We start from the raw sequence: 27833 nt of genomic DNA, 5'->3' as shown, positions 1-27833 counted from the left end.
TCAACGTAGTAGAGTCTAGGCGTGCCCCTATGAATTCTATCTTTCGCGTGGGTTCCATGATCGATTTTTGAAAATTGATGACTAGGCCCAGCGAGAGGAAGGTCCTTGTAGTGATGTCTATCATGCGCAGGACATCTGCCCGTGAGGCTCCCTTCAGAAGGCAGTTGTCCAGATACGGAAAAATGAATACATCCTGCCGATGCAAGTAAGCTGACACTACCGCAAGCGTCTTGGTAAAGACTCTGGGCGCTGAAGAGAGTCCGAATGGAAGGACGCTGTATTGGAAGTGCTTCGTGCTCAATTTGAAGCGAAGAAAGTGCCTGTATGCCGGATGGATTGTTATACGGAAATACGCATCTTGTAGGTGGTGGGCTGTGAACCAATCCCCATCATCCAGTGCCGTGACTATGGAGGCGATTGTAGTCATCTTGAAGTGCTGTTTGCGCAAGTATCGATTGAGAGACTGTAGGTCCAGGATTAGCCTCCAGCCTCCTGTTTTTTTCTCTGTGAGAAAGTATCAGGAATAGAAACCTTTCCCTTGTAATTCGTCTGGGACTCTCCACCACCCCTATAAATATGAGGTGGTCTACCTCCTGCTTTAACATCATCTCGTGAGAGGGATCCCTGGGGAAGGACTGGGTAGGGGGTTTTGGTGGGGGCAGGGATCGGAATGGGATGGTATATCCCTTGGCTACAATTTCCAACACCTACTTGTCCATTGTAATGCTTTCCCATTGGTCGATAGAACAGTCTGAGTCGGTGGTGGAACATATGCTGTGATTGGCAGTGAGGGATGTTCTTGGTATCGCAATCCTCAACATAACCAATCAAACTTGCTGTCTTGGAGTTTGTCCCGATGATGTACGTCATTGTTGGGGACGTCATCTGGATGGCCTCTGCTGTTGCTGTTGGTGGCGCCCTTGATTGTAACCCTGCTGGTATTGTGAGCGCTGGGGTTGGTAGGTGTAACATCTTTGTTATGGGTAGAATCTCTTCCTCCTATAGGGAGGGGTGTACATCCCCAGTGTCCTGAGCGTGGTCCTCAAGTCCTTGCTGGAATGTAGGACTGAGTCGGTGGAGTCAGCAAATGGTTTTCCTTATTGAAAGGAAGATCTAAGATTTTCCTTTGTAGGTCTTTGGGGATGCCCGAAGTTTGGAGCCATGACTCTCTAGGCATCACCACTACTGTGGCTGTGGAGCATGCCGCTGTGTCCGCAACATCTAGGGCAATCTGGACGCCTGTGCGTGAGGCTGCATAGCCTTCCTGGACTATCGCTTCAAGACCGGTTTCTTATCATCCGGGAGGAAGTCCATGAGAGAGGTAAGTCCGGTATAATTGCCAAAGTTACGATTTGACAGATGGGCAGCATAGTTGGCCATGCACAGCAATAACGTGGAGGAGGAGCACACCTTCCTCCCGACTAAGTCCAACTTTTTTGCATCCTTGTTGGACCCCACAGACTTGTATTGTGGTGTCTGATCTGTGCTGCGAAGATTCGACTACTAGGGAATTTGTTTGGAGGTAGTTGAACAGAAATTCCATACCCCTAGATGGTACAAAGTACTTCTTGTATGCCCTTTTGTTTGTAGGTGGAATAGAGGCTGGCGTCTGCCATATATTTGTGGCAGCTTCCATAATGGCTTCATCTAGTGGGATGGCTATTTTGGATGATGTGGGGGGTCTCAGGTTCTTGAGGAGTTTATGGTGTTTCTCCTGCACTTCCGCAATCTGTATGTCCTGAGTGTGTGCCACCCTCTCAAAAAGCTCTTGAAATTGCTTGAGGTCATCTGGGGGGAAGATATATCCCCAGGAACAACCACCTCACCTGGGGAGGACGAGGAAGCATCACTGTGATAAACCTCCTCCTGTTCCTCGGACACCTCCTGCGTCCATTCCCTTGAGAATTCAAGGGGAAGGTCCGACTCTGGACCTATCCCCACTGGAGAAGCATGTGCCCTTTTAGAGGGGAGGGAGGAGAGGTGGCAATGAAGCGAAGGTTGAGACAGGGATCTGTCTCTCGACCTTGAGCCCCGGTGCCGATAATGTTCACCACAATATGAGTGACCGAAGCAGCAGGGGCAGGGCCCTGGTGATGGAGATCTAGACCATGATCGGCGTCTGTATGCATAGCGCTGAGAGGAGTGTGATCTTGATGTAGAGATTGGTGGGGACGCTCTATAGGAGCACTCATGTGGTTCCATTAAGGTGACCGGTGAAGGATGTCTGAGCCAGGGAGATGGTGGTTGTAGAAATGGAGATGGAGGTCTCAGGAAGGCTGGTGGTGTTGCCAGCCGTTCTGGCATACCCATCTCAGGAGGAGAGCTGGGAGAAAGTGGCATCCTGAGAATGTCTGGGGATGTGCTACGGTGCCGGGTCTTAGATCCTGCCTTGCTTAGCCTGTGTGGCTGTGTGGTTGGTGCTGCCATCTCCAGTGCCTGGGATCTCGGTGCAGGCATCGGTGCTGTGCCCAGTGCCGCCGCATGTGGTTCCGCAAGCATAGCCGTCTGTGGCACTGTCGGGCCCCGTGCCGGGGTCTCTGATTCCGTGCCGTGAGTCTCGGTGCCATAGCTTCCGGTGCCTGCCATGTCGATGCCTGTAGGGTTCTCGGTGCTGTCTGTTTACTGGTTGGAGCCCCAGGCACTGCTCTATGTTGTGTGGCCTCACTCATCCTGCTCACAGATACCACTGGCAAGGATCGAGTTGGGGATACCTTCTTTTTCTTATGTGTAGAGGAGGTCAAAGAGGTTGCCTTCCTCTTATGCAGCCCTGAGGGCCCTTTCTTCTGGGGTGTCTCCGACGGCTCAGGCAGGAGGGCCTTGTCAAACAAGGTCATTTTTAGCCTCATCTCCCTGTCCTTTCTTGCTCTGGCCGTTAGTTTAGAACAGTGAGGACATTTCTGGGGGGCATGGACCTCTCCCAAGTAATGAATGCATTCGCTATGGTCATTGGAGGCAGGCATAGTTTCACGGCACGATTCACATTTCTTAAACCCTGGCGAAAACATCTCTTCTCAAGGTACTTAGCTACTTTCAGTGTTAAACAAGGCACTTAACTGCTACCAATAGCTAGCAAAACAGACAACGTTCACAGTCTCCGATATTGTGGACTGCCTCGCCTCCTTCCTTCTTTTCCTTTTCTTTTCCCCCCAAAAACTATACACAAGAAAACTTTAACAGTCTTATAGAACAAGAAAGAAACTAATAACTATATTATAAACAAGTTTATCTGTCTTAGATGTTGGAGCCAAAGCGGATTCCGTCTGCAGCCGCTGGCGGTTGAGAGGAACTGACGTGGACCAGATCGTGCACGTGACCGAAAGCGTGCGAAGGACCGACGCGCATCGGCGCACGCACAACCCGACGAGATACAGCTGGAAATCTCTGATCTGCAGCACCAGGTCGAGCCCGACACCTAATGTGGAGCACCCCCGGGGACCACTCGAAGAAGAATGGATGTTGTCCCTTTACATTCAACAGAAGCTGAAAGGATAGCAGGGATGGATAGTAAGACTTTGGACACCTCTGTACTGTAGACAAAGGTGGACTTTTGAATAAATGTATTTTAAAAACCATATGTCCACTGATCCAAGATTTTAAGGCTAAAGCTGACCACTCAGATTGTTCATCTAAAATGTATATAAGGATTTTTTAGATATGTGATTTTTATAATTTTCAGTAATAAACTAATAAAATATTTAAAGCAAATGCTAACCGTTACTGACTGACAAAAACAGGTATGCATTACTGTAAGTTCAGAAACTGGCATTATATATCTCTGGATTGGCACATGCCTGTTATATAGCTTCATTACCACTTACTGGCTTTTTCATAGGTTCTATGTTATGCCAATATGTCTGACAAGCTGGAAAGCTTTTTACTTGTAAGTTAATAGATTCACTCTTGGGGAAAACTCACAAGGCTGCTAGGGGAGCCTGCAGGAACTGCCAGAATAGGGACAGGAAAAGAGTTGGGCACTAAGACCCAGGGGAGGAATTGCCTTCCTTGCCTCTTACAGCCGCTGCCCAAGGGGGTAAATTCTCTAAGTAGCCACAAATTGCTGGGACCAACCTACCTGAGAAAAAGCATGATGTTTTAAATACAAAATGGGCAGGTGAAAATGGGTGAAGTCAGTGTTTACATGTATGGAGACTAATGTCACTATGGGAACTTTCAAGCCCTGTGAAATTTATGTCTGATCTAGAACAGTGGTTTTTAACCACTGTGCTGCAGCACACAGGTGTGCCGTGAGATCTGTCCAAGTGTGCCATGAAATTTTGTCAATTTCTTCCTGACCCAGAGGACTCCATTCATGCTAGGAGGCAGTTGAAATGCTGCTTCCCAGCCAAAACAAGCTGGTGGGGAACCCATCCCCACTCCCTACTGTGGTAAGTGGGAAGAAGGTAGGGCAGGAGCCCGTTGGAACTAGCATGCAGTTTAAATGCTGCATCCTGGCTCCAACGGACTGGCAGGAAAGGGTCCCTGCTTTCAGTGGTTACTTGTTCACTCAACACCCCTCACATGGCACTGAGCAGATTTTGAAAATGTGTCTGCATTCGCTGTCTACGATGGTGTATTCTGTGGTGGATTTGAAACACTAATGCATTTGATCCTTGTTTGGCTTGTTGCATGCACTACTATGTTGCAAACCTCTCTAGTAAGACTGTCACCAAAAGAAATGTGACACTTATAAGCAATCCATTCATCTAAAAAAAGTGGGTGTGCCACAGAATTGTTTGTCTCATTGAAGTATGCCATGTTACTGAAAGGGTTAGGAACCACTGATCTAGAAGAATACAATTTCTCCCCAAACCATGTACTCTATAATTTTATTGAACTTCAATTAAATATATCTATTAATTATTTTTTGACTTTATGCTATTCCCATGATGCCTTGACCTTAGTTAGCCAGAAAGGTTATGTAGACTGAAAGATCACTGTTGTAAATGAATGTTCCTGACTCACTGCTGTTAACTTGCTACTGGCTTGTTTTACAGAAACACAAGTGCACCGACTGGTAGAAAATTTGAAAGGAAACACACCCTGCATTTATGTATCAGAAATGAAACAAGAATACATTTGGACAACAAAAATGCTCCTGAAAGAAGATACAGATGTTGCACACATTTCCTTCTTTGTTTTCTAGTTTTTCCAATACTTACTCCAAAGTCTTTTCCCATGGCCATATCACATCCGCTCCTCATGTACATATGAGTAAGCCATGATGGTCCAGCAGAGGCAGAACATTACAGAGGAGGCATTTACATTATAAATGGAGGATTGCAGATGGCTTTACAATGTGGTTAATATGTGGACGAAACTTGAATTTAGCTCAAATAGAGTTGTTTGAAATTCCTGAATAGAAGCAGAGGCAACAATAACTTTCAAGGAAAGAAGAAGGATTTCTGAAGCTGAAAGCATGGAAGGAGAAGGCTATTTTAAATGGTTAATTGAAAAATGTTTTGGAAAATATGTCTTGAAAATGTTTCACATTAGCTTATTTGTACAGTCAAGGAAAACATTCCACCCACATTCAGTGAGAATATGAAAACCTGACAGTCAATATATTTGCTTTGATGTCTTTTAATGAACAGCAGTTTGTTTTTGTCTTTGTGCAGCATACACTCTAGAGATGTAGGGCAGCATGGCAGCATTAATCGTCTTAAACTGCATTTCTAATACAGAGCTGTTGTAGCCATGTTGGTCCCAGGATATTAGAGAGGCAAGGTAAGTGAGGTCCAATAATAATAATCTTTTATTGGACCAAAACACTTGCCTCTCTGTCACTTGTCTCTCAACAGAAGCTGTTTCAGTAAAAGATACTACCTCACCTATCATGTCTCCATAATACAAGATGTCATGAATGGCAAATGGTAAAAACATTTCAAAGTATACAATGGTTTTCTTCTGAACGGAAGAAATTCAATTCCCACCATCAACATACACACTGGCTTCGTATGGGGAGTTATGCAAAGTGTTACGTAAGCGTGCAGAACGTGGTACTTTGCTAACCATTTATCAGAGACCCCTGGCCAAACCGTTATGTGATACATGGACATGAGGTCAATGGATCTACATAAACAACAAGCCCCGTATCCGTGCTTCTAGACTTCCTCTACATGCTGAGCTACGCTCCCTGGCTGCCCTCCACTGACAAAGTAGAACTGCTCTGATTTTTCTATGCTGGGGCCTGTTCATGTTCCCTCCATCCAAGTCTGACTTTCATCCAATATACACAAAAGTAACAGAGTCAAACCTTCAGAATCATTCCGGGTCTTATCAGCATTCTAAATTGCTACACTAATAAGATTATTTCCCAGTGGGTGTATCTACACTAGCCAGCTACTTCGAAGTGGCCGGCACAATGTCAAAATAGCAGGCATTGTGTCTACACGTGCCATGCACTATTTCGATGTTAAAAATCGATGTTAGGTGGCGAGACGTCAAAATTGCCATTCCTATCCGAAGATGGGAATAGTGCCCTACTTCAACGATCAACGTTAAAGTAGGGCATGTGTAGATGATCTGCATCCCACTACACCAAAATAGTGGGGTCCTCCATGGCAGCCATCAGCTGAGGGGTTGAGAGACGCTCTGTCCAGCCCCTGCGGGGCTCTATGGTCGCCGTGTGCAGCAGCCCTTAGCCCAGGGCTTCTGGTTGCTGCTGCTGCGGCAGCTGGGGGTCCATGATGTGTGCACGGGTCTGCAACCGGTTGTCGGCTCTGCAGACCTCGTGCTGTGCAGGTCAAGTGTGTCTGGAAGGGGCCCTTTAAGGGAGCGGCTTGCTGGTGCCCTGGCAGGGCTAGTCCGGCCTGTGACCCTGTCTGCAGGCTTTCCTAGCCCCCTTATTCTGATCGGGGCTGCTTTGTGTGTAGACGCTCCCCTGTGGGGCCCATTTCAATGTAGCACTTTCCTCCGTTGACATTGAATGTCAACAGCACCAGCCCTGGAGGATGTGTGGACGCTACACGTTGAAATAGCTTATTTTGATTTCACTACGTTGAAATAAGCCATTTCGATTTAGCGTCCCAGTGTAAATGTAGCCAATAGGTTTTCACTCTAGCAAGCTGATATACATTTTAGAACACATGATTTTTCAAAATACAAATATTAAAAAAAACCTCATTTCTCTGTTCAGATACTCTTACTATAAAGCATAAGTCTAAAACAGGAAAAATGACTGTGACAGAAAAATAATCTGCTTTTTACTGTTAACTAAACCAAAGCAAGATATCAAAGGGAAAAAAGTACAAAAAAGGATACCTCATACTTCAAAATGACAAACCTATATGTTACTGCTTGCTCTGAAAGTCCTACTGGAGACCACCTCTACATTTAGGTCTGTCCATTTCTTGAAAAGCAAAGATAAGCAGACACCTAGCTGTGGGCACTGGGGCTTAGTAACATTTTAATTCATGTCAGTACATTCTTGAGGGAAACATCTGTGGGAAGTATACAAGTCTGCACATCAGATTCTTTATTAAATTTACTTTGGCAAAAGTCACAGAAGATCAGAAGAACTCTGGTATCTTTACAATTCCGTAAAAGGATCTCAGGCAAGCCCAAGAAAACAGAGGACTGCCAATTTGAAAGGATGTTTTTATTATTGATGTCTCTAGTAAAAATAAATGACCTTGTGAATATAAACAATCCTTTCAAAATTCTGTATGTTCTAATTAGAGTTGTAAATGTTCTTGTGATCTTACAAACAGTGCTGTATTAGAGGTCACCATGCAAACTCAGATTATTTAATGGGGTGAGAAAATACAGAGCCAAAGTCATCAGCTAGCCTCTATTAAGAAGGTCTAAAACAGCAGTCTCCAACCTGTTTACACCCAGATCATTTCTGAATTTAAGCGCAACCCAGAATCTATCCCACCCCTTCCAGAGGCCCCAGCCTTTTCCCCCAAAGCCCTGCGCACTCCACTCCCCCTCCTTTTCATTTGGCTGGGCCAGGGAGTTGGGATGTAGAGGAGAGTTTGAGTAGAGGAAGGAGCTCCAGGCTGGGGCAGAGTGTGAGCATGCAGGAGGGGGTGAGAAGTGTGGGCTCTGCAAGGTAGTTCAGATGCGGGCTCAGGGACCGCACAGGAGGCAGGGATGCAGGCTGCAGCCAGGAGGAACTTACCACAAGCGGCTCCCAGTCAGCAGCACTGTGGGCTCAGTCAAGCTGCCTCTGCCTGGCCCCACGCCACTCCTGGAAACACTGGCTGAGTGTAGGTACCCTCTATATGCGCCCCCTGGAGGGGAGGAGATGTCTCTATGCTTTGCACTGCCGCCCGTGGCTGCAAGTGACGTTCCCATTGGCCAGTTCTCAGCCAACAGAAACAACTTTAATAGTGTGTGTGTGGGGGGGGCGGTCACTACCAAGCTGCCTCATTCCCGCTCCTAAGAGCTGCAAAGACAGGCTGTACTCAGCCACCTGGCTGCTTCTGGGAGCAGCATGGGACCAGGCAGAGGCAGCCCACCTGAGGATCACGATCGACTGTCAAAGGCTTCAGGATCTACCAGTTGATCGTGATGGATGAGTTAGTGACCAGCGGTCTAAAAGGAGAGAGAGAGAGGACAAAATCAGCAGTGCCGACACCTGCTGTGGGCACGGGGGGCAAGGAGGGGGCCCAGCTCCCCGTCCCTGGAAGGGGCCATAGGGCAGATGGGGAGGGGCTTAGCGCAGTTAGCACTGTGCCTTCCCACACTCCCTCAGAACCACACGCGGAGCCGTGACACAGTGCCCCGAAGCATTTCAAAGGGGCCTGCAGCTCCGGATGCCATCGCTGCTACTTCAGTAACAGCCAAAGCCCCAGACCCCTTTGAAATTCCAGGCCTGGGGGCAACTGCCCCTTTTGCCCTCCTCTTCTCCACCCCACCCCCCACCAACTGGCAGGCCTGCACAGAATATTCAGTATCTAGGTAGTGATTCAAAATCATGTTTTCTGTCCATTAACTGAAATAGCACCATAGGTAAGCGCCCTCAGAAAAGAATGCAACACAGAATTTCATGCGGAGAGGGGATGTCCACTGGAAATCGATTTTGAAAATGAAAGAAAGCACCTCAAGCCCCTCAGGCTATCAGGAAGGAAGCTTTTAGAATTCTCTCTGCTCGTTATCCTTGGGTTATAATTTTAGGATTTGAATTCCTACCTTCTGGTGTCCAAATTCATTCAAGATGGTGCCAAGCTTTTTTGTATGGCTGCGTAGTTTATGAGCAGCAATTGCCGGATTGGGATCTCTCCAGTCAATGGACAGGCGATGGTACCAGATGTGTTGTCCTTCCTGAACATGAGCTGATTTGATACTAGGATCAAATCGATGCACCTCACATCCGCCGTTAGCCATGCTCCTCTCAAACTGGTTATCATCACTGCCCAGTCTACAAAAACAAATTATTATTACTTCCAAAAGCAATGTTACCCAATTGTAGACTGGTCCCAGACTTTCGTGGATACAAAAGGAGAGAGCGAACACTCCTACTTATGGGCTTTTAAAGCAAAGCAAAGGAACTGCTTTTTAAAGTTGTAAACTTACTGTATGAACATATATTACATTGGGGGCCTGTTTCTGACCGAGTCACTACAAACAAAAATTACACAAATGAAACTCTCTCTCTCTCTCTCTCGTTAAAATTAGAAGTCAGCACCAATAACCTAACAGCAAAATGAAATTTAAAGAAATATTTATCTTCCTTGGTACAGTATGGTAAGTGATCTTTAGGGTATCTTTAGAGATTTTTTTCTTTAGAGATTTTTTTTCTTTAAATTGCTATAACCTTATCCATGCACAGATCAAAGATATTTTAGGGGGACTGCATGAACAAAATGAATCAGAATAACTGGGTATAGACCAACATGTTGAACACAGAGAAAAGAGCCAAGAAGCCTATGATTTTTTTTAAGTATTATGACACTTCTGTGATCAATGAAAATGTTTGGGAATATAGAGATATTCTTCCACGTTCGAGCTGTCTTCTTCTGACAATAATACAATACATTCATTTAGCACCCCAAGGGCATATGCTCTTATAGTCCACTCTAATAACTAAGATGTTAATAGAAGGAGAAACGAGTTTTACAATGTGTGTAAAATTTTACTTTGTAAATTAGACATATTTCCCACTGTTTTTAGAGGCTGTTAGTTTAAAAAAAAAAATCTTTAAAGGGGCTGCAAACACTTCCACCGTGGCCATCCACAGGGACAGGACCTCAAGGATCTTCATTCAACACCAAAATACCCAACACAGCCCCATTACACATGCTGTGTTTCTGTGGGCTAGTCACTAGAGCAGTGTTTCCCAAACTTTTCAGCACCACATCTCCCTTTTGATTTCTGAGAAACCCTCACACCTCTCCAACTCTTTTTTTGCCCTGGGTCAGCCACCCCAGCTGCCTGTGAGCTGCCTGCTTGAGCCCCTCCCCTCCCCCAAAGCCAGGCAACGCCAGCCCCTCATCTAATCCCATCCTCCTCTTCCTCCCGAACCCACACTCACTCACCTTTGCAGGAGGCAGCTAGCTCCACGTGGGCCTTCACCAGCTGCCTGCTTTTTATAGTGGCTGTGCCAGGTCGCCCACGTGAAATGGCAGGGGCTGAGAGCCAGAAGCAAGGGCTAGCGCTTCCTTGGGGTGCACAGCCACTGCCACGAACTCAGTCCTTGCTCATGAGGCATGGGGGGCACAGTGCTGCCATGCCATTAAAAGGAGCCTAATCCATATGCCTACCCCATTCCACATCTACACACCTCAGCGACAGCACTGAGCATACCTCGGTCAAAATCACACACAGCAGTGGAGCATGTCCACACCCCATGCCCTCTGCTACAGACTGATGTAAAAGTCACATCAGGCACTTTCACGTATTTTCAATATTCTTACACCCTCTTTTGCAGACTAGATAAAGTTTGTCCCAGCATTTGAGATACACTGTGGCTCAAATCCAGCAGAGTGCAGTCAGACACCAATCTGAAATCAAGCCATAAGTTGCAACTAGAACACCCCTAGCACTGGTACTGAAATCTGGGAGCTTTAGTTCCAAAACCTAGAAATTCTGTCATCCAAAAAAACAGCAAATTTCCCCTTGCTCTTAGTAGTACTGGGTTTTTATCTTGTGGACCAATCACTAAACGGCAACATATTCACATACACATTTAGACACATACCTCATTTATATAATGTAAATCACCCCCTTGAATTCAGTGGCCACCCAATTGTAAAATGTTTCCTCTTACCCAGTGTATTATAAAGCAGCCCTACACCAGCACTACAGCAGATATATGTTAATATAATTGATCCTGAGACGTCATCGAGTCCAGCCCCCTGCCCTCATGGCAGGAGCAAGTACTGTCTAGACCATCCCTGATGGACATTTATCTAACCTGTTCTTAAATATCTCCAGAGATGGAGATTCCACAACCTCTCTAGCCAATTTATTCCACTGTTTGACCACCCTGACAGTTAGGAACTTTTTCCTAATGTCCAACCTAAACCTCCCTTGCTGCAGTTTAAGTCCATTACATCTTGTTTTATCCTCAGAGGCCAAGAAGAACAAGTTTTCTCCCTCTTCCTTATGACACCCTTTTCGATACTTGAAAACCGCTCTCATGTCCCCCCTTAATCTTTTTTCCAAAGTAAACAAGCCCAGTTCTTTCAGCCTTTCTTCATAGGTCACATTGTCTAGATCTTTGATCGTTCTTGTTGCTCTTTTCTGGACCCTTTCCAATTTCTCCACATCTTTCTTGAAATGTGGTGCCCAGAACTGGACACAATACTCCAGCTGAGGCCTAACCAGTACAGAGTAGAGCAAAAGAATGACTTCTCGTGTCTTGTTCACAACACATCTGTTAATACATCCCAGAATCATGTTTGCTTTTTTTGCAACAGCATCACACTGTTGACTGATATTTAACGTGTGGTCCACTATAACCCCTAGATTCCTTTCTGCCGTACTCCTTCCTAGACAGTCGCCTCCCATTCTGTATGTGTGAAACTGATTGTTCCTTCCTAAGTGGAGCACTTTGCATTTGTCTTTATTAAACTTCATCCTGTTTACTTCAGACCATTTCTCCAATTTGTCCAGATCACTTTGAATTTTGACCCTATCCTCCAAAGCAGTTGCAGCCCCTCCTGGCTTGGTATCATCCGTAAACTTAATAAGCATACTGTCTATGCCAATATCTAAATCGTTGAAGATATTGAACAGAACCAGTCCCAATACAGATCCCTGAAGAGCCCCACTTGTTATACCTTTCCAGGAGGACTGAGAGCCATTAATAACTATTCTCCGAGTATGGTTATCCAGCCAGTTTTGCACCCACCTTATAGTAGCCCCATCTAAGTTGTATTTGCCTAGTTTATTAATAAGAATATCGTGCAAGACCATATCAAATGCCTTACTAAAGTCTAGGTATACCACATCCACTGCTTCTCTCTTATCCACAAGGCTCGTTATCCTATCCAAGAAAGCTATCAGATTGGTTTGACATGATTTGTTCTGTGCAAATCCATGCTGGCTGTTCCCTATCAGCTCACCACCTTCCAAGTGTTTGCAGATGATTTCCTTAATTACTTGTTCCATTCTCTTTCCTAGCACAGAAGTTAAACTGACCAGTCTGCAGTTTCGTGCCTTGTTCTTATTCTCTTTTTTATAGATGGGCACTATATTTGCCTTTTTCCAGTCTTGTGGAATCTCTCCTGTCTGCCATGATTTTCCAAACATTATAGCTAATGGCTCAGATGCCTCCTCCATCAGCTCCTTGAGTATTCTAAGATGCATTTCATCAGGCCCTGGTGACTTGCAGACATTTAACTTTCCTAAGCTGACTTTTAACTTGTTCTTCTTTTATTTTATCTTCTAAACCTACCCTTTTCCCACTAACATTCACTATGTTAGGCACTCCTTCTTCAGACTTCTCAGTGAAGACCGAAACAAAGAAGTCATTAAACATCTCTGCCATTTCCAAGTTTCCCGTTACTGTTTCTCTCTCTCCTCATTGAGCAATGGGCTTACCCTATCCTTGGTCTTCCTCTTGCTTTTAATGTATTTATTAAAAAAAAAAAAAAAAAAAGTCTTCTTGTTTCCCTTTATGCCTGTAGCTAATTTGAGCTCATTTTGTGCCTTTGTCTTTCTAATCTTGCTCCTGCATTCCTGTGTTGTTTGCCTATATTCATCCTTCGTAATTTGTCCTCATTTCCATTTTTTATGATTCCTGTTTCATTTTTTATTCAAAACGTTTAATGCATTATTCTGAGGTTGGAGGGGTCAATGACAAATATCTAGCTAAGGTTCACATATGGTAATGTTCAGTGGGATCATGGATGAAGGAAGGCCAAAGCAGTCGCTTACAAATAAAATGTTAGATTAGAGCTGTGAAGATGACAATGAGTAAAATTTACATTATTCATAATTAGGGACAAATACTAGAGCTGATGAACACGCAAGAGGCTCAGTGATTGAGGAAGACACTTCCCTCTGCCAGTCTTTTTCAGTGCTTTCAAATGATACATTTCAGAGAACCAGGTGCTCTACATCAGACACAGTTAATAACTGCCCTGTATTCAAAGGGATTTTTGCCTGGAAAAAGGATGGCAAGATGAGGCCAAGAGTGGAAAACAGAAAAAGTATAAGGGGAAGACTGAAACTGGAAACATCTTAGGCTATTCAGGACACCAACAACAAACACCAACTGAAAACAAATTAGGCAACTTTCATAAAGCAGATCTGTTTATCCTTCTGTGACATTCAAACATGGCTGTGGTGAGCATGAGGATAAGTGATAATGCAGTATGGGAAACAAAGTAAACAAAAAGGTGCTTCAGAAGACATCTGCTGTATGAGCAGTTTGAGTTTGAAAAAGAAAGAAGCCTCCTTCATCCAACTGTGTGTAGAAAACAGAGTCTGTCTCCAGTGACTGTAAAGTGAAACACACTATTGTCATGGACCAATCTTTTATTTTATGCCAAAGAAAGGTTAAGACAACACTGCTGCAATCAACAGTTACATTAAAACTTTATGTACAGTACACTGGCAGTGAAAGAGGAGCACTTCAAAGTGGGGAGAAATCACATCCCGGGAATACTTTTTGTGCAAGGGGTGTCCACAGCTGGTGTAAATATGGAATAAAAGTTATAACACTGGCTCTGCTCCCTGCCATCTCTGCAGACCAGCGATATCCTAGAGCATACATTGGGCATAGCAAGTGCAGTTCCTGGGGTTCACAGAGGGCCATGACGAAACAGAAAATAAATTAGAGCTGATGGGTTGATTTCTAACATGCAGTGGGAGCCACATGAGCCCCTACACAGCCTCAGAATACAGAACACACACGTGGCATGAAGCCACCTTTGCCACATACCCCATTTCCAAGTGCGCTTCTCTGGCTGCTCATGTATTACAGGTCTCAAGAGGACAGATTGGCACAGTTGTGAAAAACTTGCCTTTTTAAGTTCTCTCTCTCCCCATCTGCGGGATTTTCCACAGGAGGAGATAACTTAGGCCTACTGGGGGAGGCTGGCGGGGGGGAGGTGGCAAAAGGGGGGGACAATTTCCAGACCTCCCTTCTGTCTGAGAACATTTTGTGTTGATTTTAACGTATTTTTTTTACATTATTTAACTCTTACACCGTCAGATTTCACACACCGTTTTAAAGAGACACTTCAAATGTAACCTAGTAAGTTTTCAAAATCCCATATTATCCCAACATGAATGCCCACGTATTATATTTGTAATAGAGTAACAGACTTAACACTGATAACTCTACAGCTCTCTGATACATATTACAATTTCATACAATTCTGGGAAATTGTCACCAAAGCAGGCAGTAGTTCAAATTAATATCAAAAGGCTTCAGAGGTTTTAGGCATGGCGCACTCACAGACAAATGTTTCTCCACTTTTGACACAGCCCTCACATACAGGGAATGCTTTCTTCAATTGTTCAAGATTGCAGATTTAATGCAGTTATCCCTTTTTATACTCAAACTGAACCTCTGCATTTGTGTGACATTTTCCCCCGCTATGGAGGATGTTGTTCTTTTGAAGCGGCTGTTTTTCATTTGCTGCTTATAAATTGAGGAAAATTTGAGATTTTTGTCTTACTCAGAACAAAAATCACTTTTTCGCCTGTCAAACTACAGCACAGAAGAATTAAGTGGTAACTAGTCTGAAAAGACAATAAATAGAGTGACAGAATTAAAAAATACTTCTCTGTAACCCAATGTGTTTCCTTTTTTAAAAAACTACTCTATGGGATGTATTTTGTTTGGGTGTATGACTGTATACCTAGAAAAAAAATGGCATGGTGAAGGTAAAAATACTTGTGAAAAAGTCTAACACACCTATTCTTTATTTTTGTATTAAAATTAACTAATGTTCATTTGAAATGTGTTGTGTAAGTACTTCAGAAAACAAGAAAACGGTAGGCAGGAGATACATGCTGTCTCTGGGTTTAAAAAAAAAAAAAAAAAAAAAATCAGAACTCATCTGTAATTTTCGCTAAGGAAAAAAACTCTCACCCAACTGTTTTTGATCACAGACACTCACTTCCTCAGATCCAAAGCCTACTGAAGTCAATAGAAAGACTGACTTTGCTGGACTTTCAACTCCCCCTTTCACTCTTGGTCCTACCATAATCACACTTATTCCAGCCTTGAAGGATTTATTTTTGCTGATTAAATCCACACTACCAATATCACAAAAATAAGTTGTGCTGACTCAGAGGATTAGCAATAGGAGATGGAGTCTCTCATTACCTCACTGTTTTGAAACTGGCCTAGTTCAATGTAAACATATATAGGTAGTCCATCGTGTCTGATGATGACATCTTGAGCTTGCACAGGCTCATCGGCTGCAGACTCGCATGTGGCTGAGGAGTCCAAGCTTTGAACAGCATGGGCGTTCACAGTGGGGGAAAGGGAATTGTCCTGGCTCTGTTGGTGCAGCTGCTCCTGTTGCTCTCTTCCTCTCAGAAGCATCAATGAGGCGTACAGGTCGCTGCTCTTCAAAGTTGTCATACGCATGTCGTATGAGAGCACGCCAGCCTGTTCCGTCTTTTGCATGCTGCTCTAGCTGATCTGGTTTTAAACCATCATGAGCAATTTTGGCCTTCACGCAGTCTTTAAAGTTAAAGTTTAATTAACTGGCAGCTGTGGAACTATGGTGAACTACGTGGAATAAACTGTTAGTATAGTTCTTATTGAACATCCTTGCAGTGAAACTCAGCAGCAGTGGTGGTGGCAGTGTAATCGTGAAAGGTTAACGACCGAATGGGCTCTGTAAATTAAACTCTGTTATCCTCCCCAGAGGAGGAGTGTTTAATATGTGGAGTTGGTAGTTCTGCAATCTGTGATGTACCTGATGTGTGAACTGAGAACTTCAGTTTGTGAACGCTCAACTGGTTAAAACATTTTACAAGATGGTCACAACTGTGTTTATTATGTATCATCTTAGCACATATGCTCTGTCACTCCTGACAATAGAGCAATGCTTTCTCACATTGGAAAAATCTTATTTTTGGCCAACGAGGGGCAAAAAGATGTTTTACAAATGATTCCTTTGAATTAACTGGTAAATAAACAAGACATTCCTGCTTAAAGAAGGAAGCTTTTGCTTCCCAATTCACTTAATTGCCATCTTCCTCTAATGGAACCATCACTCTTAAATTATTAGTTCATTGCTTTCCATCATGAGCACCATAGTTATGTTGAATATGGAAAAGAAAAGGAAAGGATATCACAGAAGTGTTTGGTTTTTCCCCTAAAACCACATTCCACAAGAGACCAATATTTGTTAACGTGTACCAAATGCAACTGCAAAAAAAAAATTAGAGAATACTGTTACACTTCACTTTAAGAAAGGACCTTTTCATACTAACATGCATTCATGATAAAATTTTTTGCTCATCATCCAAAAGGAGTACTTACCCCAGTGAATAGAGACGACATTGCCTGCTTTTGATTCGATGAACTAAACTGAACCTATCATCAAGACAGATTGACCATGGCTTCTTTATGCTTTCAGATTTATCTGTCAGACTGTTCATATTCATATATTCACATGAAATCTGTTGAAATCAGAAGAGGTTTTGTTTTAACATGCAGAGCACTAATTTCTTTACTGTTGGTTTACTTTGTGGGGGTAAAGTGGAGGGGAAGAAAATTAAAAATGATTTAATTATAATCTGAGTTACAATCAGGTCCATGGCTATGAAGATTAGTAGTTTTTTCCTGGTTTGTTAATTTTTTTAGCTGAAGATCTGATGGAGCAGAAAAATCCCTCTTAAGACACATATGAATGGCAAATAACTGCGCTTCAGTATTATACACTGAATACATTTCCCTAAAAACTGTTCACTTGACCATAAAAGTTAACATATTTTTCCTTTCAAACTTTGGACTGAATTCTGCATTTCAGATCATTTTTGAAAAACTCTTGTAACACTTGATTATCTAGACCAGTGTTTCTCAACTTTTTTTTTTTTTTTTATTAATAAAAGTACCCTTTTTTCTTTGGAAAAAAAATTATAAATACCCCCAGTACTTACAGTTTTTAGATACAAAACATTTTTTCTACCATTGCAACAAATTTGTTTATACTAAATCATAACTGGCTGGCTGGAAGAAATTGCCTATAGGCAACAAACTTATACTTATGACTGTGCAAAAAGGATAAATAAAAAAATTAGATGAATAGAAGTTAATTTTTTTAATTCATAAAAAAGACTGAGAAACACTGAGCTAATGTACCCTCTGGAAGAGCTCTGTGTACCCCCAAAAACACAGATACCCTTTGTTGACTACACGTCAAGGATTCACTATTATTTGTACAGTGCCATAGGTGTACTAAGCAATTTACAAACAAAGAAAGTTGTATTTTCTGTTTCGTCCAGGTAAAACCTCAGACAGGCTCACTCTCATCCAATTCCCAATCTTAACCAACACTAGGGAAGCAGAGACACTGGCCTTGCTGGAACTGATGAGGCTAAATAACAGGGCTAGAAGAGAAGTTACAATTCAGCCTGAGCTGAAGAAATGACAAAAGGGATCTCATGAGAATCTAATCTTAGTATTTAAATTGCCTTCCCAGGTCCACATCTTGATAGGGTGATCATATCTCCCTATCCCAAATACAAGGCAGGGCAATATGGGGGGGAGGGGCGGCTCCTCCAAGCTTCACCAAGGCTTGCGGAGCCAGGAACTGGGCAGCAGCCACACAGGTGGGCTCTGTCTCCATGCACACAGGGAGCCGGGAAAGCTGCAGCAGCCAGTGGTGCTCCTCCTGGCTGCCCTTAGGTGCAGTGAACTGGGAGGCAGACACGCTGATCCAGCTCCCAGTTCCCCGCCGTGGAGCCAGGCACAACCGCATGGGTCTGGCTCCCAGCTCCCACCAGCTGCTGGGAATGAGGTGCAGCCACGCAGGTCCAGCTCCTTGCTCTCATGAGCTGTGGGGAGCTAGGAACCAAGCGGCAGCCGTGCCAGTGTGTGGTGGGAACCGGATGGCAGCTACTCCCCCTCCCCTAATACAGGGCAGTTAGCCCTGTTTTGAAAATGAACTGGGATGCCTTTCTGGCATGCAACATATGGGGCTGTCCTGCCAGAAACAGGGTGGATGGTCACCTTACATCTTGATGGGTCCAACAACTATGGCATCGCCCTGGTTTGGAAGCACTTGCCTTGCCTTTCATTGAATCTTGCTCAGGTCACGAGATAAAAAAAAATGCCCAATTCTGTAAATATCTTTCATTTCTTGTGGCATTCACATATTTTATGGGGCTTCACTGTTTGTTATTAATTCAGTAACATCTGTCAGATCAGCACTATGAGAGTTTCTTTCATTTCTTGATTTCTCTTACGCTTGTTCAAGGGGTCAGTCATCACTCTGTGAGCTGAACCTTTTGATTACTATGTCAGAAACCATAAATTCTTTATTAATTGATGCTCTTGTAGTTTTTGACCCTACTGGCAGAGTCTGTCACAATTTATTAAGTGGCTGAACAAGAACTGTTTTCTGTGCTCTAAGCCTGCTTCAGCCTAAGCATCTTTACTTGAGAACAAGTATCAGTAATTTCGGGCCTTTTACATATTATTGTCTTCATTCGAATCACCTTCATTCCTGCTTTCTCAGTACAGTTTATTCTAGTGTGTGTTTAGGAACATCTCATTGTAACAATGATTCAGGTACTTCTAAACACACAGCTCATGCACCCACAGGTCTGCATGTAATCAGGGACTTTGTTACCTCACAATTACCAACAGACAGGGACAGTGGTATATTTCGAGATACATTCAAAGACAGATTCTCTGCTGTCATCCCCACAAGCACTGTATACAGAAATAATTTCTTATGGGAGTGACACAAACACCTCTCTTATAAAGTTCTTTGTTATTCCTGGGTGCAAGAAACAGCATAGACGAGTCAAGATGTTCAGGGACTACTTATTGGTAGATATAAATATTAAAATATCAACCCTGTTCTAAAATATGGGACTCTTCCCATTCTTTCTTAGGTGAAATACACAGTAAAATGTTACTGTACAAAGTTACATCTTTAGCAAGCCATGGAAGCCTGAATATCAGATGTGCTGAGCACTTGCAGCTCTCTTTGACTGCATTTGGAGTTTCAAGTATTCAGCAGCTCAGAAAATTAACCTCTCCCCTGCTACAGTGAGATTAGATCTTTACTGACATTATTGAGGAAACCTAATTAGCATATAGGGACCTGAGACCTCTTCTAAACTGTCTGAGTAACCAGAAAGCACATTTTTCAATAAAATGTACTGTGGAGGGCATGGGGGACCTTTAAATAATTTTGGTAGTCAGGCACATTTAGGACCCTCCTACCACCGCTTGTGTGTCAGAGAAAGAGAGAAAGGTGTAACACACACATAGGTGGAGAGAGGCCCAGAACCATTTCTGATTGTTCAGATGTACTCGGCTTCTCAGAAGAAGCACAAATAGCAATGATGGATTTTATAAATAAATGTTCAAAGGAAAGGAGTCTCTTTCTAGAGCCTATTTTGATCATTATATTTAAGTTAATCATTGTTCAACTGCACAGTTTCACAAACCAAATATATAATCTAACCAAGATGCAATCTTCAATGCAAACAGAGTGGAAGTCGTTGTAATTCTTGTTGAATACTCTTTTCTGGGGAAAAACTGATCGTGTTTTCGACAGTTTTCAGACTGGATATCAAAATGAAAACCAACCTGAGGTGTAGTGATATACTTCAGGAACCTCAGGGCCTCATAATTCAGGGAAGGAGTAGGACTTGCCCAAGGCTGCAGGTCTACATGCCATCGTATAATCTGTAAATACAGGTGGGTGGGGGAGAAAAATAAAAAAGACTTAAAGGACAGGCATCTGTCACTAAAAGCTCAAAACGCAGGGAGGCAATATATTAAATGAGATTTAAATTTAAAAATGGAATGTTTTCTAAAAATTTGTTACAGATATGTAGAAAATCAGAATGTGAATGACTAAAATCCTACAACCCACGAAAGCTCATTACCTAATAAACAAACATGTTAGTCTTTAAGCTGCAAACTAACACAGCTGTCTCCGAGTCCGGAGCATTTAAGGTAGTTGAACATACCATTCTGCTTCAGTTTCTAGTAACGTGGTAGTCTGCATTTATTTAAAAAAGTCTTTTATTTTTTCATGTTAGTTAGCCTAAAAAGAACTATCGGAATTCTTTGGTTTCCTGAGAAAGGGCAGCATTGTTGCCCACAGTATTATAATGCCTCATTTTCATCTCCACAGGGAACTACTTTCAGTGACTGCTTTTCATACTCTGTAAGGGGCCCCATCAGCTCAAAACCTCAGCCATCATGAAAGCTTTTCAAATGACACTTCCCACAGAAAGTAGGACAGGAAAGGTCTTTCAGAAACTTGTTTGCATACCAACAGGGAGCTGTACTCCCAGAAACAACGCCTTCCCTAAATGCAGCATGCTTTTGTCTTTTAGAATCTATCGCTTTCCCTCAAACAGGCACACAAAAGTATATATAGAAATCTTATATTAAAATTAAAATAAATTCCCTTTCACTGAGCCCTACCAAAAAGATTCATGTTTGGATTGTGACAGTCCATTAATCCTATAATAAGTCAGGTGGCATCTAGTTTCCTTTGGTCATTTGTGATCAAATGAAACATCAAGGAAGACAAACAGACAAACACGGCCTTTTCATAATGCTATTTTGTATCAACAAAACCAAACAAAGTTCTCTATGATCCCAACAGGGTCTCATGGGCATAAAAAAAGTCTCAAAACAATAAAAGTAAAGGGAAGTGAAACTACCTAGATTAGACTGGTAGTTGGCACACTGATTAGATGCACCATTCACTTTTTATAGCCAAGCCTTTAGATACAACAGCATCTGCTCCAATCCTATTGGCAGAGACCGAACACTTCAAAATCTCTACCAGGCATTCGTAAAACTTAATTACGCACCAGGAGAAGTCAAAAAAAAAAAAAAAAAAAAAAAAAAAAAAGACAGAGTGACAGGGCCACACGAATATCCAGAAACCAGCTACTTCAAGATAGGCCCAAGAAGGCTAATAATCGTACACCACTTGTCATTACCTATAGCCCCCCATCTCAAACCCTCCAATCTACAACCTACACTGGAACATGATGCTACACTCTCAGCAGCCTTGAGTGAGAGGCCTGTGATTTCCTTACAGACAGCCACCTGACCTCAGGAAAATTCCCACCAGCAACCACAGGCCATACCACAAAAAATACTAATCCTGGAACTTTGCCCTGCAACAAACCCTGTTGCCAACTCTGTCCACATATTTACTCTGGAGACACCATCACTCGACCTAACCACATCAGTTACACAATCAGGGGCTCATATTCCTGTACCTACACTAATGTGAAATATGCCACCATGTGCCAGCAATGCCTCTCTGCCATGTATATTGGACAGGCTGGACAAGCACTTTGCCAAAGAATGAATGGACACAAATCAGACATTAGGAATCTGAATACACATAAACCCATTAGTGAACATTTCAATGGAACAGCCCATAGCATTAAAAACCTGAAAATCTGCATCCTAAAACAAAGAGATTTTAACACCAGATTACAAAGGGACACAATTGAACTGGAGTTTGTTCTCAAATTTGACACTTTGTGCCTAGGTCTCAAGAGAGACAGCAATTACATTTCACATTACAAGGACAGTTTCCTCATCCTTGATATTCGTAGCAATTTCAGGCAAGTCACTTAATAGATACTTGTAGTATGTAATTTTCTTCCATCTTTTCTCCACTGTTCACACCACCACCCCTTCTGTCCTGTGTAGCTGATTTGTTAGTTTTCATTTCATTTCTTTTCTACCTTTCTGTTAAATTCTCATTGTTCCAGTTTACTTTCTTCAGAATTTCCAGATCTGAAGAAATGGGTCAGTTCCATGAAAACTCATCACCTAATAAATCATTTTGTTAGTCTTTAAAGTGCTATTGGACTGCTGTTTTGTTTTGTGAAGAGACAGATTAACATGGCTACCTCTCTGTGGATTAGACTGAATACTGACACAGCTAAATTATGGAGAGGAGAAAGGGCCTCTCATTAAGCTGACTGACATAGCAACACTGACAAGTTACAGAGGAATTTGCAACCATCTCTCCTCAGGTACAGGAGCCACTGTAGTTGTATGGGGGACAAAGGAGAAGGGCAAGAACAGGAGGAGGAGATAAAGGGCAAAACTCAAAGGCAAAGATTATTAGACAGGAACTCCAGACCAGATGATGTTTTTGCCTCAGCCTGCTATTACATGCTCACATTTTTCCTTAGTAAGCAGTCTACGAGTGAATATGAGCCAAATAATCTGTAGGAGAGTTTTGTTCTTGGATTTTCATTTTGTTTATTTAACAGTGAAGAGATGTTGAATATTTTAGAAACTTTTGCAGCAACAGCCAAAGAGTAGCCACACATTCCCCCTCTCTGTGCTTCCTTTCATTTTTTTTTTTTTTTTTTTGGTTAGACAAGAACTCGTGTCCACGCTGCAAGTCACAGAAGCCAGAATGTCAAGAAACCCACCTAGGGCATGGACCATTGATACTCTGATTTCAAAATGTGAAGTTTAAATTGCTGGTGTCAGAGTTAAGTGCACACCTTGGGAGGGAAAGGTGTGGACTCTTTCAAAACAATTCCAATATTTCAAGTAGCTATACACCATTTGTGACGACAGGAAGGCTGCAGATCTGACAAGTTTCAAAGCTGAAATGAGCATGAAGTCTGGCAATAGTTTTCAGGCAAAACCAAGAACACTCAAACAACTGGATTAGTGATTCTCTAGTGCTGAAGCCTCCAGCCACTCTACAGCAGTGGTTTCCAAACTTTTTGGCATCACACCCCTCTTTTGATTTTTGAGAAACTCACTCCCCCCCAAACACCTCTCCTTTACCATCATCCAACCCTGCTTTGAGCAAAAAATTCAATTTGTAATTTAGAATGAACACAAAAACTTGATACACAACTGTTGAGTAAAAATAAGCACAAATAGTTTTTCTTGGCCCCTTGAAGGTGCCTAGCGCAGCTCCAGCTGGCCAGCTACCTGAGCCCCATGCCAGCCACCAGAACTGACCATGACAGCCACCCACCTACCTGAGACCTGACTGCCAGAGCCACCCACCCAAGGCCCGGGCTGCCAGGGCCAGCCACCCGGGCCAGCCACCTGAGCTCCACACTGCGGGGACCAGCTGCCCGCCTACCAGCCACCTGCCCCAGCCGTGGGCCAGCTGCCCGAGCCCCTAACCCAAGTCCCACACTTCCAGGGCCAGTCGCCCACCTGCCATCCCGAGCCACCCAAGCCCCACGCTGCCAGGGCCAGCCAGCCAAGCCCCGTGTTACTGGGGCCAGCCACCTGCCTGCCAGCCCAAGCCCCACACTGCTGGGGCCAGCTGTCCATCCTCCAACCTGTACTGGCCGAGCCTTGCACTGCCCAAGCTGCTTGAACTCTGCAATGCCAGGGCCAGCTGCCCAAGCACCGTGAGTCCCACAAGCTGGCCAGCCGCCCGAGCCCCATAAGCTGCGCAAGCCACCTGCCCCAGCCCCTCCCATCCCAAAAAGCCAGGCACCTTCAGCTCCCCCTTTCTTACCCCATCCCCATCTCCCTCACCCAAGCCAGGCACCCGCAGCCTCCCATCTAACCCCATTCTCCTCCTCCCCCTCACAGCCCACACTCACTCATCTTTGCAGCAGGCAGCTAGCTCCACGTGGCTCTTCACTGGCTGCCCGCTTTTTACAGTGGCTGTGCCAGGTCACCCATGTAAAATGGCAGCATCTGAGAGCTGGAAGCAAAGGTCAGCTCTTTCTTCAGGTGGGGGGAATGACAGGGAGGGCTGGGTCGCCTCACACCCCTCAACAGAATTTCTTCACGCCCAGCCCCCCCCAGTTTGGGAAACCATGCTCTACAGAGTAGTGGGATTATAGGTCACCCATTGTTATATTGCATCTAAAAATTCTCTTTACTGTTAGTTGACAGAAAAAATAAAACTCTGGCAATAACTGCCCCTCTTATCTTCCAACTATGACTTCTCCCTCTGAGTGGGGAAGCCAACTCCTCTCACTTTCTCGAAGGAAAGAGCTACCTTCTTTTCATAGACAAATGACAATACATATGCACTGAACATACACTAAATCTACATTGTCATACCTGGTTGAGTTCCTTTATTCTATTCACATAAGCAAAGAGGAGAGACTTTATGAAACAGAGGTGAAACAAAGCGTACTCTGGTAAGAGCTCAAAGGGTACCTCTAAAAACCTGACAAGCACAGAGTAGAGATCCCATATCAGAATAGGAGCTTTGTTTGAAGAAAAGAGTAAGCAGTCTTTCCTCACCACACAGTGGTACGGTAAAGAATTTCTTTACCATACAGTGACTGAACACATTAAAATGGCTGTCAAGTACTAGTGCACAAACTGCTGAGAGAAATACCCTCACAGGGAAAGACTCACCATTTAAGCAGATAACCCAAGATAGAGAAAATAAAAGCAGACCTGTGAGACTTGAAATTATCCATTGTACATACTGAGAATATTTTCTACTTTTGTGATGAAACTTTCAGTTTGAAGAGCTTTCCACAATCAAGTGTATCTTAGGTTAGAAAACATAAGGATCAGACAGCACAATTACAGTCCCACACCTCAAGCAGCCAAATTAAAAGGTACGTATTCATGCTGAATTAGGACATTCTCTTGATTCAGTGGATCTGGACAGAGAAAGTTCCTGAGAACTCTGAGGGGGACAGGAGGAGTACTACCTTTCAAAGCAACCCTAAAACAAGCCCAAGCCCTTTCAAAGGGAGAGGCGTAAGAATATTTCATACAAATTCCTTTGTTTAGTAGTTATATTTTTGCTGCATGTAACATTAACTTAAATATTACAATAAATTTGTATGTACTTGTATTAAAACCTTGTCCTTGTGTGCTCCATCTCTGTTTCCTTGATGTGGTACATTCCCACATTGTACCATATCCTAGTGTGGGACAATACCTTGAAACAGAAGATGTATCAAGTAAGTGGTCCCAGAATGTTCATGACTGGGTATATTTTCTTAATTAAACTTGAATGAGGTTGAAAGTTTCTAAAATTGTATATGTTGGTGTATGAACATCATGGTGACAGTCTCACCAAAACTACCTCTACAGCCGTTTTAAAACTATAATTTTGTATTAAAGACTCCTATTACAAAAAAGCCCCCAAAATAAAAAGATACCACGAATACCTTCACCCCTTAACTCAAATTTGCAAATAAATTGCAGCTCAGAGATTTCTCTCTCCATTTGATTTTTGAAATTTTTTTGTTTCAGGACTGTCACCCTTAAATCTGCTACTGAGTGTCTAGGGAGATTGAAGTGCTCTCCCACAGGCTTCTGTACATTACCCTTCCTGATGTCTGATTTATGTCCATTTATTCTTTTACAGAGAGACTGTCCAGTTTGGCCAATATAAATTGCAGTGGGGCATTGCTGGCACATGATGGCATATATTATATCAGTAGATGTAGATATTTATTTTATTTATTTGCAAATCTGACTCCATTAACCATGGATTAAACAGAGACTGGGAGTGGCTCGCAGCTTACAAAGGTAGTTTCTCTGCTGTGGGTGCTAATATCTCCCCGTTAGACTCTGACAAAAGCTCACATCCCCCGATCTGATCTGACTTGTTTTTTCCTCTTTTGATAAGTACTGTTGATACTGGGCCATTTCCACCTTGCTGAATAGAACTTGTCAGCTCTGGCCCTCCCTCTTACTGGGACCCCACTTTTTAAATACCCCTCTGAACCCCCCCGCCACGCACGCATCTGATTAAGCAGGTCTTTGCCTACGAAAGCTTATGCTCCAAAATATCTGTTAGTCTATAAGGTGCCACAGGACTTCTTCTTGTTCTCAGTTTAATTGGTTTACCGGCAGCCATTAAACAAATTAACCTAAGTTCCATTAGTAGCAGAGGAGGCAGTGGCGGCTGCACCAGGGGCCTGGAGAAAAGCAACAGCGGCAAAGAACACATTGCACCACACCTCCCGGCTGGGCTGCTCCTGTGAGGTGGGGCAGGGGGATTCTGGGGGGTATAAGAGGGTGTCTAGGGGCACAGAGGGGGCTTGGGGATCCCAGGGGGCCAGAGAGAGGATGGGGATCTGGGATCATGGAGGTGGTTGGGAGACCTTGGGGGCTCAGGGGAGCTGGGGTCATGGGGGGGGGGCTGGGGATTGCAGGGTGGTGGGATCACAGAGGGGGTTGGGGGGCCTGAGGGTTGCAGGGGGGCTGGGATCATGGCGGGACCCAGGATCAGGGAAATCAGGGGTCCTGGTGGGGTGGCAACATCCCGGAGGAAGGGGACCCCAAGGGACCAGGGAGCCACACCACTGGTAGAGCCACCTGGGGATTGCTTGTGCTGCCTTTGGCCAGCTGGGCCCCACAGGCTGGGCCACAGAGATGCCAAATAGAGAGGCTGTACCTTGCTTAACCCTGCCCATGCCGGGCCACAGTAACCAGTGGCAGCTAAACAACCAGAGTTGAGACCCACTCCAGAGCCAGCTGCCTTTCAGTGCCAGGTGAGGAGTCCCCCTGTAACCAGCCTCTGTGCCCGACCCCTGAGCCAGCTGCATCTCCGCACCAGGGGAGGGGTCCCCATGTAACCAGCCCCTGTGCCCCACCCCAGAGACAGCCAAATGAGGGGTCTCTGTGAGGGGTCCCTGCATCCCAGTCCACGTTAGTGCTAAGTGAGGGGTCCCTGTATAACCAGTCCCTGTTCCACCCCAGAGCCAGATACATCTCCATGCCAGGCGAGGGGTCCCTGTACAACAACCCCCACACCTCACCCCAGAGCCAGCCGCATCTCAGTGCGGGGTCCCTGTATAACCATGCTGTGTTCTACCCCAGAACCAGCAGCATCTCAGTGCTGCAAGAGGGAGTCCTTGCAGGAGAGAAGCTCCCTAGAAGTGGCAGCATCCCAAACTCTGGCACTGCCCTGCCCCCACAGCCCTATTGTCCCCAAAAGCCTGGCAGCCCCCCCAGCTCCTCCCCCAAAAAGTGGAGGGGCCATTTTACTCCGGGACCCTGTTTAGCCAGGACTCTCCCACACCACCACCTCACCTAGGAGAGGCTGCAGCTCTGCACCATGTCCCCAAGCACCAGCCCCCTGCATGCTACAGCAGAAGCAGCTGCATTTCAGATCTGGGCAAGGAGTTGAGTTGCTCTATAACCAGCTCCCCACAGAGAGAGTGTCTCAGCACCGGGCAAGGGATCTCCCCTTAAGCAGCCTGCCATCCCACCCCAGAGCCGGCTGCATCTCCACCATAAAGGTCCTCCTACAACCAACCCTGTGCCTCACCCCAGA

At 44.2% G+C, this 27833-nt stretch overlaps 1 protein-coding gene across 4 annotated transcripts in view; it reads right to left on the bottom strand.

Annotated features, from left to right (window-relative positions):
- The window catches only part of METTL24 (methyltransferase like 24), a 113617-nt gene that overhangs the window by 66660 nt on the left and 19124 nt on the right, over window positions 1-27833 (bottom strand). For 3 of the 4 annotated variants that reach the window (XM_074990761.1, XM_074990760.1, XM_074990759.1), the window contains exons 2-4: window positions 20186-20284; window positions 16901-17040; window positions 9136-9364 (exon numbers count right to left, since the gene is read on the bottom strand). In XM_074990761.1, the coding sequence (XP_074846862.1) occupies window positions 9136-9364; window positions 16901-17040; window positions 20186-20284 (468 nt within the window). The remainder of the gene's footprint in view (window positions 1-9135; window positions 9365-16900; window positions 17041-20185; window positions 20285-27833) is intronic. The other variant, XM_074990762.1, reaches the window with a different exon arrangement.

This window comes from Carettochelys insculpta, chromosome 3, assembly GCF_033958435.1.
Source record: "Carettochelys insculpta isolate YL-2023 chromosome 3, ASM3395843v1, whole genome shotgun sequence".
NCBI classification, from domain to species: Eukaryota; Metazoa; Chordata; order Testudines; family Carettochelyidae; genus Carettochelys; species Carettochelys insculpta.
Note: the sequence above shows the minus strand (reverse complement) of the source record. Positions and strands in the feature narration are given on the sequence as shown.